At 39.8% G+C, this 17900-nt stretch overlaps 1 protein-coding gene across 1 annotated transcript in view; it reads right to left on the reverse strand.

The window, feature by feature from the left end:
* Positions 1 to 1663: 1663 nt before the first annotated feature.
* MRPS35 (mitochondrial ribosomal protein S35) overlaps positions 1664 to 17900 on the reverse strand; it is a 43958-nt gene continuing 27721 nt past the window's right edge. The window contains exon 8 of the mRNA XM_065939943.1: positions 1664 to 3289. Within this exon, the coding sequence (XP_065796015.1) occupies positions 3020 to 3289 (270 nt within the window). The 3' untranslated portion in view covers positions 1664 to 3019. The remainder of the gene's footprint in view (positions 3290 to 17900) is intronic.

A 17900-nucleotide genomic window follows, 5' to 3' on the forward strand; every position in this document is an offset into this window, starting at 1 on the left:
CGACCCAGATAGTCACAATGGTGTGATCACTCACCTAGAGCCAGACATCCTGGAATGTGAAGTCAGGTGGGCCTTAGAAAGCATTGCTACAAACAAAGCTAGTGGAGGTGATGGAATTCCAGTTGAGCTATTTCAAATCCTGAAAGATGATGCTGTGAAAGTGCTGCACTCAATATGCCACCAAATTTTGAACACTCAGCAGTGGAAAAGGTCTGGAAAAGGTTAGTTTTCATTCCAATCCCAAAGAAAGGCAATCCCAAAGAATGTTCAAACTACCGCACAACTGCACTCATCTCACACGCTAGTAAAGTAATGCTCAAAATTCTCCAAGCCAGGTGTCAGCAACACATGAACCGTGAACTTCCAGATGTTTAAGCTGGTTTTCCAAAAGACAGAGGAACCAGAGATCAAATTGCCAACATACTCTGGATCATCAAAAAAGCAAGAGAGTTCCAGAAAAACATCTATTTCTGCTTTATTGACTATGACAAAGCCTTTGACTGTGTGGATCACAATAAACTGTGGAAAATTCTGAAAGAGATGGGCATACCAGACCACCTGACCTGCCTCTTGAGAAACCTATATGCAGGTCAGGAAGCAACAGTTAGAACTGGACATGGAACAACAGACTGGTTCCAAAGAGGAAAAAGAGTTCGTCAAGGCTGTATATTGTCACCCTGCTTATTTAACTTATATGCCGAGTGCATCATGAGAAATGCTGGGCTTGATGAAGCACAAGCTGGAATCAAGATTGCAGGGAGAAATATCAACAACCTCAGATATGCAGATGACACCCTGCTTATGGTAGAAAGTGAAGAGGAACTAAAAAGCCTCTTGATGAAAGAGGAGTGGAAAAGCTGGCTTAAAGCTCAACATTCAGAAAACAAAGATCATAGCATCTGGTCCCATCACTTCATGGCAAATAAATGGGGAAACAGTGGAAGCAGTGTCAGACTTTATTTTTTTGCGCTCCAAAATCACTGCAGATGGTGACTGCAGCCATGAAATTAAAAGACGCTTACTCCTTGAAAGGAAAGTTATGACCAACCTAGACAGCATATTAAAAATCAGAGACATTACTCTGCCAACAAAGGTCCATCTAGTCAAGGCTATGGTTTTTCCAGTGGTCATGTATGGATGTGAGAGTTGGACTGTGAAGAAAGCTGAGCGCCAAAAAATTGATGGTTTTGAACTGTGGTGTTGGAGAAGACTCTTGAGAGTCCCTTGGACTGCAAGGAGATCCAACCAGTCCATCCTAGAGATAAGTCCTGGGTGTTCACTGGAAGGACTGATGCTGAAGGTTAAACTCCAATACTTTGGCCACCTCATGCGAAGAGTTGACTCACTGGAGAAGACCCTGATACTGGGAGGGACTGGGGGCAGGAGGAGAAGGGGACGGCAATGAATGAGATGGCTGAATGGCATCATCGACTCGACGGACATGAGCCTGAGTAAACTCCAGGAGTTGGTGATTTACAGGGAGGCCTGGCGTGCTGCGATTCATGAGGTCGCAAAGAGTCGGACACGACTGAGCGACTGAACTAAACTATCACATGTAGCTAGCCCCACCCTAAAATCCATTGTGCCAATTCCTGCCCTAAACAAAGACACTTCCATGAGGTATGACAAATTACCTCCCAGAAGGTGACAGAAGAGGCCAGAATCTCTTTCGGCAAAGTCAAATTCTTTATTACAGATCATTACTCCGTCTGCTTTCATCTGCAGTATACTATGACTCCAGGACTGAGGACCCTAATCACCACCTCTTCACATGTTTCCAAATAACCACCTCTCCTCAGCTTCTACTGTTTTTATATTTCCTTCTTCAATCCTGTTTCAGCCTCTGAGTTTTCCTCAACTCTTTGAGTCTCTAAGAAATGTAACATTTTGATACATTTACATATACTTTAAATCAGATCGAGAAGTTCAGTTGTATCTACTTTGTTTTTTATTCACTATCTCCATCCAATGGACGATGGAACTTGAGGCTCTACTGTTATCCTTCATAACCTATGGACTCTTGGTCTTGCTAATACCAAATCATACCTTCAATTTACATACATCTTTTAAGCAACTGTTCTGAAGTTCCTTTTAGCATGTTATATTCTCAAATTCTGTTAAGCAAAGTAAGTTTTAGGAAAATAACAGCCTCCATAATTCCTTTTTTTTTAATTTTAAATTACTCGTCGACAACTTTACAAGTGGTAAGAAATGACTCACAGATATACTTAAAAGTACTCAACTGACAGCTAAATGGAATGAAATGTTTCTTAGGGCAATCATCACTGTCATTTATTCCAATTAAATTCAAGGTCTTTATATCTTATCTCTTTCCTGAGCTGTGGAAGTTCTAGCTGGGGCTTCCAGAGAGGTGAATATCGGTCAACCTCCACTTCCACTTTTCTGCAAGTTTGGGCTTGGAGAAATGAGCCAAAGAAAATGGAAACAGGATGCTAAACAGAACTGAATCAACATAAAGTGATCCCAGAACAGAGGGATGGAACAAACTTCTTAGGTTAGAAAACACTGCCAAGAACCTGTTTCTAATTAGAATCAGCATCTGCAAAAACCTCACTAGGCAGGTAGCAGTTAAGGAGACAAAACACTAAACTGCAGTCAGGGGACTGGGTTCTGAGCCCAAATTCCCAAATAACCAAAATCATTACTCAAAAGCAACCAGTAAGTACTAATTTGTAGGGAAAGAAATAGAGCAGGTGACAAAAGAACAATATTGTGTGTGTGTGTGTGTGTGTGAATACTAAAGGTGTTACGGTAGAAATAAAATTCAAACACTTTAGGACCAGAAGAAATCAGAATCAAATTAGTCTGACTGCCCCAGTATATAAGAAAACTTTTGAGTAATCACTGCCCTTGTATCTTAGGATGAAAGGAATAATTTTAACTCTGATGTAGTTAAACAATGGCATTTAAAAAAAAAAAACATTTTCAACTTTATATCAAATCAATGATTACATATGTATCATAAAATTAATAAATCAAGGAAAGTTTTCTATATAATTCACATCAAATGTAATAGTCTCTTCACTGATTCTTTGTACTGAGAAAGGGTATTCTCATTGTCCCCCTCATTCTTAAGACTAACAACAGAATTTTTGTAATCTTCGACTTCTTTCATACTAAGGAGCTCTTCTTTACTTAATTCTGGGTTTTTCTCAGCAGATTTAATCTGGAGAAGGGTTTCCAGAATGTTTTTTTCTGAGGCGCTATCTTTCCATACATACTCTTCCATGTCTGCTTCAGTCTTCTTTTTCTCCCACTCTTCAGTTTTCTGAAAGAAAAAAAAACAACAATCTCTGATTTTGAGAATTATTACTCAAAGACAAAGTCTGGTCAACACTTTGCATGTTCACCTTGATTCACCTCCCTTATCCAGCGCAGCCACCTACCTGCACCAACAGCTGGGGGCCACACACTCTTCTCACACGAACACCTCGTTACCCTCACTGATTCTATCCGCAGGATTCATACTTTATCTGCCCTATAGATAGCACTTGCAAAGCAAGACTGTTTCCCAAAAGACACAGAAAACTGACTCCTTGCAGCTTTCTAGGCTCTAAACTCTAACACAGCAAACATTTCTGAGGTTTAAAACTATGAGGGCTGAAAGGAGACTGTATTTATCTTTGTAACATGCCTGTGGGGTGACAAGGGGAAGACCAATTATTATAATAAAAATTAAAATATAAAGTTTGTGTGATTTTTAGTTGTAACGACTATATATTCTAGAATTTTGTTTTGTTATTATCTTTACTTTCTGTTCCTAAAATGGAAATAATTTTCAATACTACTTATTTTTTCTTACAGAAATTATTACCATGTTATTTTAGGGAACACTGGTAGGTTTTAGATTAATATAATTCAGATTTATGATTTAAATGAAGATGTAACATTCTGTGAAAAAAAAATCAAGCAACACAGCTCATATGTAATGCACCCTGGTTCAGAGAAGTGCTGAATACCAGCCACATTCTTTCCAAATTAACACATAACAGTATTGTGAGCCATAGGCTATTATGGAATGAGCCACCAGTTTTACAACATTTGAAGGTGGTAAACCCCCCAAATTATAAAGTTTTTAAAGTATTAAAAGCAAAGGCAGGTTTGTAAGGCTGTCAGAAATCACATTCTAACTTTGAAAACTCCTCTTGAAATAGACCACAGCTTGAGCAGACAAGAGCTCCAAGGAGCCTCAGAACCAAATGAGTTAGCAAGAAGGAGGCAGTTTCCATCCATGCCACCATCCCATCCCCACTCCCGCCCCAAGAGCTCCTGAGAAGAGAAAAGCACGAGCAATCTGTCCCTCAAAGGATGCACAGGAGCCCCGCCAAAGGCAAACAAGCCACCGGGGACGCCACTGACTCAGTAAACCCCACTTGGATCACTAAAGCCCCGGGGAAGAAGCTCCCCCACCACAGAGACCCACAAGAAGAAGAAACCCTCCTTTAATCCTTCAAACTGTGGACTCTCTTCTTCAAGAGAAACAAACAGACACAGAGTGTTTCCTCAGCTCCCGAATTCCTCAGCCGAAGTGGGGTCTCTGTGCTCGCAGCTCCCGTGTCTGCCCCACCTCCTTATGCTGAATTTACGGCTGAGGACAATGTTCCAACTTAAGTTCTAGAAACATCTTATCCAGCTGAGAATCAACTCTGTGCCCCCTTTCACCTGGTAAGGGAGGTTTTAGGCCTGGCAGAGGGGCAGGGAGAATATGAAATAACTTCTTCTTGTGCCCTGTCCCCAACAACCTTGTTGCAAATAACTTCTAACAGCCAAACTCTAAGTCTGTACATTTTTTAAAAAAAAACTGACAAAATGATGCTACCCTGCCTAGCTTTCACTCTAAAATATGGGGAAGGAATAAATGTCAAAGTAAATGCCCTAACAAAGTAAATGCCCTAACAAAGTAAATGCCCTAAATTAAATACATTACTGAGCCTATCTACTCTTGCCAATGCTTTGAATGTTCAAGACAGTGTCAGAGTTTCTTCATAATTCTAACTTACAAGTGAAATAAACTGAGATCAACGAACACATTTTATAAAGCATTGTAAAACAGTCATTCCATCTCACTCTGAACTGTTAGAAAGTAAGCAATTAAGAAACTTAACTGTTTAAAAAATTGTTTCACCTAGGTTTATCTGGATTTTCTTAATTGACTTGAAATAGGTGCTTAAACAGAGGAGCTAACCACATTAAATCCACTAATAATTTCCAACGTTTTTAATCTTACCCTTATATTTGGTATATACAATTCTACATTGGTCTCTAAGATGTGTTTACAGTTGTGCCATGATATTAATTCCTCGGCACTCAAGGTGCCGCGTGAGCCTGGAGCAGCAGGGACACCCACAAGTGTTCCCCTCCATCATTTATCTCAGGAGAGGATTTTCTGTGTGTGCAGTGACATGAAAAACACTGATTCCCAGGTGGCTCGAGTGATAAAGAACCTGCCTGTCAATGCAGGAGACGTGAGAGACCTGGGTTCGATCTCTGGGATAGGAAGATCCCCCGAAGAAGGAAATGGCAACCTGCTCCGGTATTCTTGCCTGGAGAATCTCATGGACAGAGGGGACTGGCAGGCTACAGTCCGCAGGGTCGCAGAGAATCGGGCACAACTGAAGCAGCTCAGCACGCACACACGTACACTCACCGCTGTTCTAACCAGTCACTGTCAGCTGCAAGCTTAACAAAAGTCTTGTTTTTCCATATACTCTAGCTTTAGGATCCAAACTCTGCCCAGCTCAATATAACTTCCAAGATAACAATAGTAACAATCTCCAAAATTTGAATACTTACTATATACCCGGTACTTCAATACTTACATGTATGTAGTAATTAATATAATTTGTATTAAGACCTACTGGATTCGATTTTAACATCTCTACAGATAAGAAAACTAAATGTTACAGAAGTTAAACACAGGGTCACAGTCACCCGGGAATGGTTCAGAGCGGCACATATACCATAAATTATGTAACCTCTCCAAAGAAGGTGACAGCGGCAACCCCAATCAAACAGATTACTACTTTTCTAGCAACAGGCATGAATATTCACACTAAATGGGATAAAAAAGGCTATAAATAGCTTCTCATCCATTTCAGACCTCATTTTGCCACCCAATAAGTCATGAAAAGACTAGCGATTTCCAAAGCTTTTGGAAAAGCCCTACAAGCCACGGTACAACTAAGCCTGTGAGCCACAACTACTGAGCTCGCACCCTTAGGGCTGTGCTCTGGCAAAAGAAGCCACAACAATGAGAAGCCCGGACAGCGCAACTAGAGAATGCCCACACATGCAATGAAGATCCAGCGCAGCCAAAAATAACTAAATTAAAAAAAAAAAGTAACCCCAATGGACCCCTGCCTGGAATCCCTTGAATTCTGGCTCCTGGCTGGGTCTGGCTAATGGGAGGAACCAGCAGGAGACCTAGAGAATGACGGAGGGTGAGGTCACCGCTGTCTTCCCAACTTTCTCCCTTAATGGAAACCACGCTCCACAGCCCCGCCAGGCGGCCCACACCCCCACAGCTTGCAGCACTTTCATATATGGGGTGCGGTGGCACCCCACTCTCACCACCCTTGAGAATGGCACCCTTACTTCTGTTACTGAACCTTTGTAAAATGTCTCCTTAATAAAACATCCTGAAAATGAAGAAAAACAAAAAAGCAATTCCAAAATAATCTTCTAGTCTTTGTAAATGATAAAAAACCAATAATATTTTACATAATGCTTGTCACTTCAGAATATTTTTCACTTAAAGAGGTATAGATATAAAATCCTTGAGGGGAAAAAAAAACTCAATTTTTTTTTTAAATTTTACATTATGATTTCCACTTTCAAATAGGATGTAACAGGTCACAGCCTGCCTCTGCTTTGGCTTCACCCAGAAAAAAAGCTAGGCAATAAAGATACCAGAGAGTTCCAGAATCAATAAGGACTAGATGAATGTGAATTCCAGGCTGCAAGGATATGGGAAGCATCCTTCTGAAAACCCCTACCCACTTTCTTTCCTGAGACCACTTTCCAATTCTGTATGAGACTGGCACCTGGCCCACGTGGAAGGACTCCACTTGGGAAAAGAGCAAAGAACGAGGTTTTGAGCGGTCATCCAGGGTTTGCGTGACAGATTGGAAATGAAGAGACCCAAACATGACTGGTTTTAGTTCTGGGACTACTTCTGGAAAACTGGGGAGGCTGAATCAAGCTTCTAAAAAGCAAATCTCTTGTAATCTTGTAGTGTTTAGGGGGCAAAGTCCTACGAGAGGGAAGCCCTGTTTCAAGCACACAACCAGTCTCCCTCTCAAGACATCTATCTGCTAGATTCTGCTGCAAGGGCTAGAGGTTATCAAGTTAAGCTCAAAACCTCAAAGGCACAAGTGACTCTTAAGCAGGCTTTGAGATGCGGAAGCAGATTCATCAAGTTCCTAAACAAAATGCCGGAACTGAACTGAAGTCGCTCAGTCATGTCCGACTCTTTGAGACCCCGTGGACTGTAGCCCACCAGGCTCCTCTGTCCATGCGATTCTCCAGGCAAGAATACTGGAGTGGGTAGCCATTTCCTTCTCCAGGGGATCTTCCCAACCCAGGGATCGAACCCAGGTCTCCCGCAGTGTAGGCAGATGCTTTAACCTCTGAGCCACCAGGGAAGGCCCAAACAAAATGCCTGAGAAAGAGACAAAAGTGAACAAAAATGGCAAAAAACTACCCCAGCCCTGCTCCAGCTCAAGTATGACTGGATTAAAATGATAAGCCAGTGATCCTCTCTGCCTGAGAAAAAAGAGCCAATTCTTTCTGATGGATGACATCAGATGGTAAAGAATCCACATGCAATGCAGAAGATATGGATTCGATCCCTGGGTTGGGAAGACTCCCTGGAGGAAGGCATGGCAACCCACTCCAGTATTCTCGCTTGGAGAATCCCTAGGGACTGAGGAGCCTGGTGGGCTACGGTCCATGGGGTCTCAAAGAGCGGGACACAACTGAGTGACTAAGCACAGCACAGGTCTTTCACACATAGTATCTGTCATGCAAGTTACTAGACACTTCAGACATTTGAAGAAAATCAGTCAATACTGCTGATAGCCGGTGCATGTCCTTCTAAATTCATTTTTTAAAAGCAAAGCTATGATTACCTTTCATATATAATTTTGTACCATGAGCTGTAGTTCACTGCCAAATTTTTATTGCTTCTGAAATCCCACCCAGGACTGAAGTGGGCAATTGTAAAGAGTTTCTTTTTTTTGAAGAGTAGTTGCATGTATTAATTTTAAAGCATAAACAACAGATATTCAAATTGTTGGGGGAGGGCACTTAAAAATAACCCATGTAAGCTCAAACTGATCATCATTTAGGCAGAGTTTGATTAGTTTGTAGACTTCAATTTTAATACCTCAAGTACTAAACATTTACCATTTCACCATCTGACTTAGGTATGTATACAATACATATACGTAATATGGTCTCTTTTCTTCCTTGCCTACCGCAAGGGAACCTGCTCTGATTACATTCCTAGAGGAAGCAACCTTCCATTCCACATGATCCTGTTCTCTTGTCCACACAGTCAGCTCTATTATTCACTCACTCAGTACATATTTGTTATTCGACTACTGTCCCAGGCACTGTGCTCTCCTGGAATTGCCAGTCTAGTATATGGAATGTGGAGCTGAGTGGGAGCTGTCAGATGAAGGCTGTGATCCCAGTAGAGGAAACAGTATCCATAAAGGCTGGAGGCAGGAACGAGCTTAGTACGTTCAGGGCTGACTGCAGGCCAAGGTGAGGAAAGTGGCATGGGATGAGTAAGCACCTTACATATACTTCTTCAGTTAATGCTCACAGCAACCCTATGGGGTAGTACTATTCACATCTGTTTCACAGAACGGGAAACTGAAGCCCAGAGCAATTAAATAATCTGTCTCAAATCACACTGCTTCTCAGTGGCAGAACAGGTTACAAGGAACATAGAAACACGGTAAAAAAAAAAACACAAAAGAATAACTTAATTTCAAACTATCATCTTTCTTCTCATTGTAAGCGTGACTTCAATACAAAGAAAAACACAATAGCTACTTCATGCAATGGTCAGTGAATTCCAATGTAACAGACAACAGTGAAGCATCTATTTCACTAAACACACGAATATGTCACCTTCTACCATCTTATTTATAACTCCCTTTGCCTAGGACATGAATCACTGTAATATTCCACTTCTCATGATTACAAGTAAGGCATTGTGCTAGAGAACGGAAAACAGTTTTACTATTAAAAAAGTCCAAGTTACTCAAAAATCATAAAAAATAGGAAGAGGTTAAATATCTGTAATGGATTAAAAAGTTACTGACAACTATTTTAGTTACCAAACCTAAACTTTTAACTGAGTATGTCAAAGAATTCAATTCAAATCAGATCAGTTTTAAAAGAATGTACTGAAAGATATACAGGCAATAACCATAAACATAATGAAAGGAAGGAGGGAGGCAGGGAAAGGAAGGGAGGAGACATCTAAGAGAGGTCACATGTGAGGTTTATTAGAGGATTCAAATGAAGTTGCAAGGCTGATCAATTTGAAAAGGCATTATAAGCAAAGAGAACAGTACATGCAAAGTTATGGGAGAACACATTTTGTTTATTAAGTTACAGGGTATATAAACCACACTTCCTGAGCAGCTGGTAATGAGGTGGTGCGTGCGTGGTGTGTTAGTCACTTAGTCTGTGTCTGACTCTTTGTGACCCCAAGGACTGTAGCCCACTAGGCACCTCTGTCCATGGAATTCTTCAGGCAAGAATACTGGAGAGGGTTGCCATTACCTTCTCCAGGGGATCTTCCCCACTCAGGGACTGAACCCAGGTCTCTTGAATTGCAGGCCAGATTCTTTACCATTTGAGCCACGGGGGAAGCCCGATGAACTGGTTCAGTTCAGTCGCTCAGTTGTGTCTGACTCTTTGCGACCCCATGGACTGCAGCATGCCAGGCTTCCCTGTCCATCACCAACTCCCAGAGTTTACTCAAACTCATGTCCATTGAGTCGGTGATGCCATTCATCCATCTCATCCTCTATTGTCCCCTCTTCTTCCCGTCTTCAATCTTTCCCAGGATCAGGGTCTTTTCAAATGAGTCAGTTCACCATCAGGTGGCCAGAGTATCAGAGTTTCAGCTTCAGCATCAGTCCTTCCAATGCATATTCAGGACTAATTTCCTTTAGGATGGACTGGCTGGACCTCCTTGCTGTCCAAGGGACTCTCAAGAGTTTTCTTCAGCACCACAATTCAAAAGCATCAATTCTTTGGCACTTAGCTTTCTTTATAGTCCAACTCCCATATCCATACATGACTACTGGAAAAACCACATCTTTGACTAGACGGACCTTTGTTGGCAAAGTAACGTCTCTGCTTTTTAATATGCTGTCTACTAGGTTGGTCATAACTTTTCTTCCAAGGAGCAAGTGTCTTTTAATTTCATGGCTGAATTCACCATCTGCAGTGATTTTAGAGCCCCCCAAAATAAAATCTCTCATATTTCCCCATCTATTTCCCATGAAGTGATGGGACCAGATGCCATGATCTTAGTTTTCTGAATGTTGCTTTAAGCCAACTTTTTCACTCTCCTCTTTCACTTTCATCAAGAGGCTCTTGATGAAATGAAGTGGTAAATTTGCTGTAAATAGACATACTAAGGAGTTTAGATTTTATCCCAAGTAATGGGAAACCACTGAAGAATTTTTTTTTTTTCCCACTGAAGAATTTTATAAAGGGATATGATATAACAGATTTGCTTTTTACAACAATTACTTAATAGCAATATGGAAGATGGATAAGACAGGAAAATCAATAAGGCTATTATAGTTATTCTGATAAAAAATGACAAAGACCCATACAGGATAGTAGCAGTAGGGATAAAGAAGAAAAAACAGTTTTAACAGACATTTAAAAGCTAGAACTGAAATGATCTGATGAGTTATCAGGGAAGATAGGGAGGGAAGAAAAAAGTGTAACTTTCAAGGTTCATGACTTCAGTGCTTGCTTCGGCAGCACATATACAAGTTTCATGACTTCAGCCACTGGATAGAAATTTTTCTTAATGACCTTTAAGTATATGATAAGACTCCTCAGCATCAGATATAAAATGAAGTCTTGCCTGAAGGCAGAGAGATATGAGATGTATCACTTTACTGTATCATCATCCTACTCAAGAACAGCTGCCTACTGCCTACCACATTAAGTGAAAAAAAAAAATTCTATGTACGTATGATACACAAATCCTTCCTTTTTCTTGCCCCTTTCATTCTAACGCCCATATCACACCCTCAGGGCTAAACTAGATACATGTACAAAAACTGTCTTTTTTTTGTTTAAAGATTTTTTTTTTTTAATGTGGATCATTTTAAAAATCTCTATTGAGTTTGTTACAATATTGCTTCTATTTCTTGTTTTGGTTTTTTGGCCACAAAAAACATGTGATCTTCGCTTCCTGACCAGGGATTGAACCATACCTCCTGCATTGGAAGGCAAAGTCTTAACCACTGGACCACCTGGAAGTCCCCAAAAACTGTCTTGGAAGAGATATATCAAACCTTCTAATCAGTTTCTTTATTAACAAAATCCAGCCTGGGGAAATTATTCACAATCAAGAGCTCAGCAACAGAGCCTTTAGAATAAAATACATCTGGGTCTCTCCTCTGGAGATTTTGATTCTGCAAGGTCTAAGTATCTGTAACTTAGAAAAGCTTGACAGGTGAGTTTGATGAAAGCCCCAGCTGAAAATCAGTTATGGAGACAGATAAATTTTCAATTAAAAGTTAAGTTTTAAGAACTAGCAGCTAAAGTTCAGGTTTGATTTCATCTCTTTTGTTTTCTAATATTTTCCCATGGAAGTTGAATAAAACTAAGTAATATGATACCATGAAAAGAATGTGAAACTCTGAAGCTGCAGTTCAAGTCTGAGTTTCTTGGGTTCACAAACTGTGGCCTCGGGCAAAATACTTGATCTCTCCTTTAAGTCTTAACTTCTCAGGGGAATGAAAGTTATGAAGGTTATATAATGAAGAGGTTATAATAGATACATTAACATTCTATTAACATTGTCAAATATGAAATTAGCATCATGAATTAAAACTCACAGAAGCAAAGATTTGTAGATAACTTCTAAAATAACATAGAATTAGAACAAGTTTCCTTTAAATATTTGGGAAAAAACACATAATCAAATGAAAAACAAACCTGATCAACATATAACCCAAATCATACGTCCATGAAAATTAAGTACCTCAAATTGTTGCAAAGACATCTCTTAAACTTTGGGCATAATTATTGATTGTTGATTATTAATAATCTTATTAACAGATCATTAAAAAGCTATACCAGTAAAAAATTATTGCTAACATCTAACAAGTATGCTACATTTTATGTTACTGAAAAATGAATTTGTTTGTAACTCTGTCACTTTACTTTTTTAAGATGAAAATGTACTTCAAATGTCTGTTTTGGGAGAGCCAAAAGAATACACAATGTTTCAACAGCTGTCAATCCACGGCACATGGACTAAGGCAACTTTGGTACTCAAGATAGTAAGATAGTGTAACTTGCTGTCTATGCAATGTAGTCAGACAAATAAGAGGCACATACATATCTGAAAAGAATTAATCTCCAAAATATATAAAGAACTCATGCACCCCAACAACAAAAAAAGAAACAATCTGATTAAAAAAAAGGCAGAGGATCTGAACAGACATTTTTCCAGGACAGACACACAGATGGCCAACAGGCACCTGAAAAGGTGCTTAACCTCACTAATCAATGGTACCGCCTCACACCTGTTAGAATGGCTATTACCAAAGAGACAATAACAAGTGTAGCTGAGAATGTAAACTGGTGTGGCCACTATGGAAAACAGTATGAAGATTCCCCAAAAAACTAAAAACAGAACTACCATACGATCTAACAGTTCCACTTCTGGGTATTTAGCTGAAGGAAATGAAAACTCTAACTCGAAAAGATATCTGCACCTGTTCACTGAAGGATTATTTATAATAGCCAAGGCTACTACAACCTAAGTGTCCATGAATGGATGAAAGGATAAAGAACAGTCAGTCAGTCATAGTTGCTCAGTCATGTCCAACTCTTTGTGATCCCATGGGCTGTACCAGACTCCTCTGTCCGTGGGATTCTCCAGGCAAGAATACTGGAGTGAGCTGCCATTTCGTTCTCCTTGGATCAAACCTGGGTCTCCTACATTACAGGCAGATTCTTTACCATCTGAGCTGTAAGTGGTGTGTAGATATGCAATGGACCATCATTCAGCCATAAAAAAGAAGGGAATTCTGCCATTTGCGACAACAGGGATGAACCCTGTGGGCATTACGCTAAGTGAAATAAGTCAGAGAAAGACAAATACTGTGAGATCTCACTTATGTGTGGGAATTTAAAAGAATAACAACAACCTCATAGAAGCAGAGAATAATTGCTGGTTACCAGATGCTCGGGGTGGGCAAAATGATTGAAGGTGATCAAAAAGTACAAACTTCTAGTTATAAAATAAATAAGTCACAGGAATATAAATAACATACAGCCTGCTGGTAACCCCAGTTAAGAATACTGTATGGTATACTTGAAAGTTGCTAGAAGAGTAGATCTTAAGAGCTTCTCATCACAAGAAAAAAATGTTTACGTATGGTGGTGGAAGCTGACATATTGCTTTGAGTGCGTATCAAAGCCCTGAAGGATGTACAATAAATAAGTAGAGAAAAATAAAAAATTAAACAGTAAATTATATAACCTTTATAAAACTTTTATAATATTTATTGTTAAATATTATAGTATTTATTACTAAACCAGCTTGCTTCCACTAGTATTCCTCAATAGGATAGTGTTTTCTCCCTAGGTATTAATCTCCATATCCAACAACACCACGCACACAGGCAACTAAGAAACGTGCCTATCAATTAATAAACAGTTCATTTTAATGAAAGCACACTTGATATTTGCCGTGAAAACGGTTTACTCTTTCATAAACACTAGAACAGTGAAAGGTGCCTTTTCAAACATCTAGTAAAACGCTACCGGGCATGCTCACACAGTCGTGTCCGACTCTTTGGGACCCCATGGACTGTAGCCCGCCAGGTTCCTCTGTCCACGGAATTCTCCACACAACAACACTGGAGTCAGCTGCCATGCCCTCCGCCAGGGGATCTTCCTGACCCAGGGAGCAAACCCACGTCTCCTGCTTGGCAAGTGGATTCTTCACCACTGAGTTACCTGGGAACGATGCCCCCTGCCTCCACCCCCACCAATGCTACGACATCACTCATTACTGCCCCCTGGATACAAATCCACACTCATTAAATAAGCCCTATGACCTGCTCACAGCCTGCCTCAGAATGATTTTTCAGTCTCATGTCCTACCTCTGCCTGTTGGTCATACACCCTGGCCACACCAAACTTCTGCCTACTCTCTAAACCCACCAGGCCTAGACAGTCCTTCACCCACTTCTCCACGGCACACTCCTACTCATCTTCCAAAACCAGTCACCACTTCTGTGAAGCTTCAAGGGAGAGTTAATCTTTGCACCTCTCACAGCACTGGGCCAACCTCCCTTACCTAGTGAAACAGACTACACTCACCACCAAATCCTCCCAGAAATAAAGCTACTTAAAAGCAGAGGCTCATTCATTTTGATCATCTGACTGATACCCATCCCTTTTAAACAAGAACAAAATCACTGATGAATGCTAAGAAAAGCAAACAGACATTGTTCAAGCATTCTCTAATATAACCTGGAAATGTATATGTATGTGAAAACACATGATAGATCACAATGAATTCATCAACCACCAGATTAAATGGCAAGTATCGCTCTGCAAAAGGATTCATTATTTTTATCAGAAATACTTACAATAAAGTCCCCTTTAAAAATAAACTCTTTGTAAAGTTATCCCTTTTATCCATTTTGTTATGTTACTTTTCAGAACCACTTAACTAGAAACCTACATACATTTCTGACTGGCAACAAGACTATCATGCAGTCCAAATAAGACAGTCCAAAATTCAAACTTTAAAAGGCAACCTTGAGTAATTAAGTATCAAAATCATTCAAGAGCCCCTTCAATCTAGTTTTAGATCTCTACATTTTCTGAAGCAAGTGTTTACTTTCCCACTCTGTCTGTATTTTAGTCCATCTTTTGTGCAAGTCACTTTGTAAAATGCTTCAGTCATCTCTTAACCAAATCACTTATGGAAGGTTTAAAGAACAACATGCAACAAAGTTAACATTTAGGAAGCTTTTGTTATTATCAGTTGTGTCAGAACTGAGTGTCAGAACATGGGTCAGATAAAAGTTCTAAAAATTCAAATACAATAGGACATAGACCTGACTTCATCTGTATAAAGTCTTTGTCAAGTTAAATGTGAGCTATACACAGAAACTGGGAATGTATGAATTTGAAGTTCTAAGATACATCTTCCTTCATTTTAGTAGTTAACAGCAATACGAACAGCCACCATTTAATGAGCACCCACTATTCACCAGACATTTCACGTAAATTCTCCCTGATCCATCCAAAAGCCCCTCGAAGAAATCTGAGCCTCAGACATAAACAGCTGGCCAAGGCTACACAGGTAACAGGTTCCTGAGTGTGTGCTCAGTTGCTTCAGCTGTGTCTGACTCTTTTTAACCACATGAGTGGTAACCCGCCAGGCTCCTCTTGTCCATGGGGTTCTCCTGGCAAGAATACTGGAGTGGGTTGCCCTGCCCTCCTTCAGGGATCTTCCCAACTCAGGAACTAAACTCGAGTCTCCTGCATCGCAGATGGATTCTTTATCCACTGAGTCAGGTAACAAGAAATGAGATTCAAATTCAAATCTGAATGGTTCCAAAGATTAAAACTTAATTCACTTCTATGCTAACAATGAGTAATAATGAAATATTAACCCAAATTTCTACAAGTCTCTTTACTTCTTTGAACTGCCTAAGGATAAATGGTTTAATGTGTTTCTGTTTCTCATCACCTTCTTAGCATGTAATAATCATTCTTTGAAGCATTACTAAGACTCTGTGCCCGAAGTCTATGCTTTTTGAATACAAAAATTAATATAGAAAACCTCAATTAAAATTAGAGTCGGGAATGGCCTGTAGAGGGAGTTCTCACACATTCTCACACCCCATTACTTACATGCAGTTATCTTCACTGACATGCCGCACTGGAAGCAGCACTCTGCACTCCCAAACAGAAAATGCAACTACTTTACAGTTCCAAAGGAGGAGAATCCATGTCTCTTAAGTCTCCTGCACTGGCAGGCGGGTTCTTTATCACTAGCACCACCTGGGAAGCCCCTTGGACAGACCTACGGTTCACCACAGATTACATTTCCCAAACTGCAATTCTGTGCTGTTCCCGAATAAACCCATTTTATTGTTTTAGGTCAACAAGTTCTACTTGGATACTCCTATACAGTTAACTGTTTTGAATAGCACAACATAACAGTAACTTTTCCTTTCACTGAAGTCTAGACAAATACCTTTTTGGAGAAGTTTCAGTACCATGTTACATAAAAGTACCAACTACTTTCTCTCAATGCTACTTAGAGGTAACCTCCATGGAGCTCAGCTTTTAGGTAATAAATGCTCTGAAACTAGCCTTAAAAGTAAAGGAATGGATTAAAAGGGGCTCTCTAAATATTTGATTAAATACCAGGTGGTAACATCAATTTCAAGTATGAATTCCATGCTGGTGAAGGAAAAAAGAGTTTCAATTCAATAAAAATTCTGTTTCACCAGCTCTGCAAAATTTCACGGCTCATCTGCATTCTCTTAAAGCTTCTTCACTGATGGTACTTGTTTAGAAAGTATCAAGAGCCAAGTTTAATATAGGAATTATTTAATTATATCTGTTTAGGACAGTTGTATGTGGGTAGTTATTCTGCCATCAAAGTAATTAGCATTAAGATCAAAAGCTCCTTGCGTGAATCCAGAATACAAATTTGTTTGGATTTTATGTCATGGAACCACAGAAAGAATCCAGTAAGTCAACTTTAACTGAATTTATTTATGCCTGTCATTTCCTTTGGGGCAAATTCATTTTACAGACTGCTGGCAATAAGAGACTCAAAACTGGTCAGCTTTTATTGTTTGGTATTATTAACTCTTTAAGTGGTAGTCATAGAGCTGAAGCTAATTCAGCCATGTTGTTGGTTCAAAAGGGAAGTTAATTACCTCAAGCCAAAGGCATTTATAAAATCAGTTGACAGGAAACAGATTAACTGCTTTTGTAATGTTCCTGAAGCCAGGAACTAGAAAACAAGATGAACTGTAATTAGAACAGCTCAAAAGCAAAGAGCTACCAGCTACTTTTTGTCCTTTTACTAAACTTGCAACAAAGTTTTACTTATTTTTTATTTTTCACTCACCTCTTGTGCTATTTTATTATTAACATCAATGAAATCTGCAATAAGAATAGCTGTATGTGTTCACAGAATTACACAGAGATGAAAGGAGACTCCACAGACCATCTAATGCAACTAACTAACATCTAAAGAGTATGTTCCTTTTAAGTATCTCCACTAAGCAACCACTCCTGGAGAAGGAACAGCAACCACTCCAGCATTTTTGCCTGAAAAATCCCAGAGACAGAGGAGCCTGGTGGGCTACAGTTCGCAGAGTTCGACATGACTGAGTGACACACATACCCACACCCGCAATAAGCAACTAATGGATGAAACATTTTCTATTAAAGCAGCCCACTCCATCTTCAGATGAATCCTGTACAGGGCTTTCACTCAGTAAATAAATCACTATCGTTTCTACTTGGTTGTATCCTTAAAAATCATGAAAAGCAGATCTCTTTTCTTCATATGAAGTCCTTTGAACATCTAAAGAGAGTGATTTTCTCCACCT

This window comes from Muntiacus reevesi, chromosome 1 (assembly GCF_963930625.1).
Source record: "Muntiacus reevesi chromosome 1, mMunRee1.1, whole genome shotgun sequence".
NCBI lineage: Eukaryota > Metazoa > Chordata > Mammalia > Artiodactyla > Cervidae > Muntiacus > Muntiacus reevesi.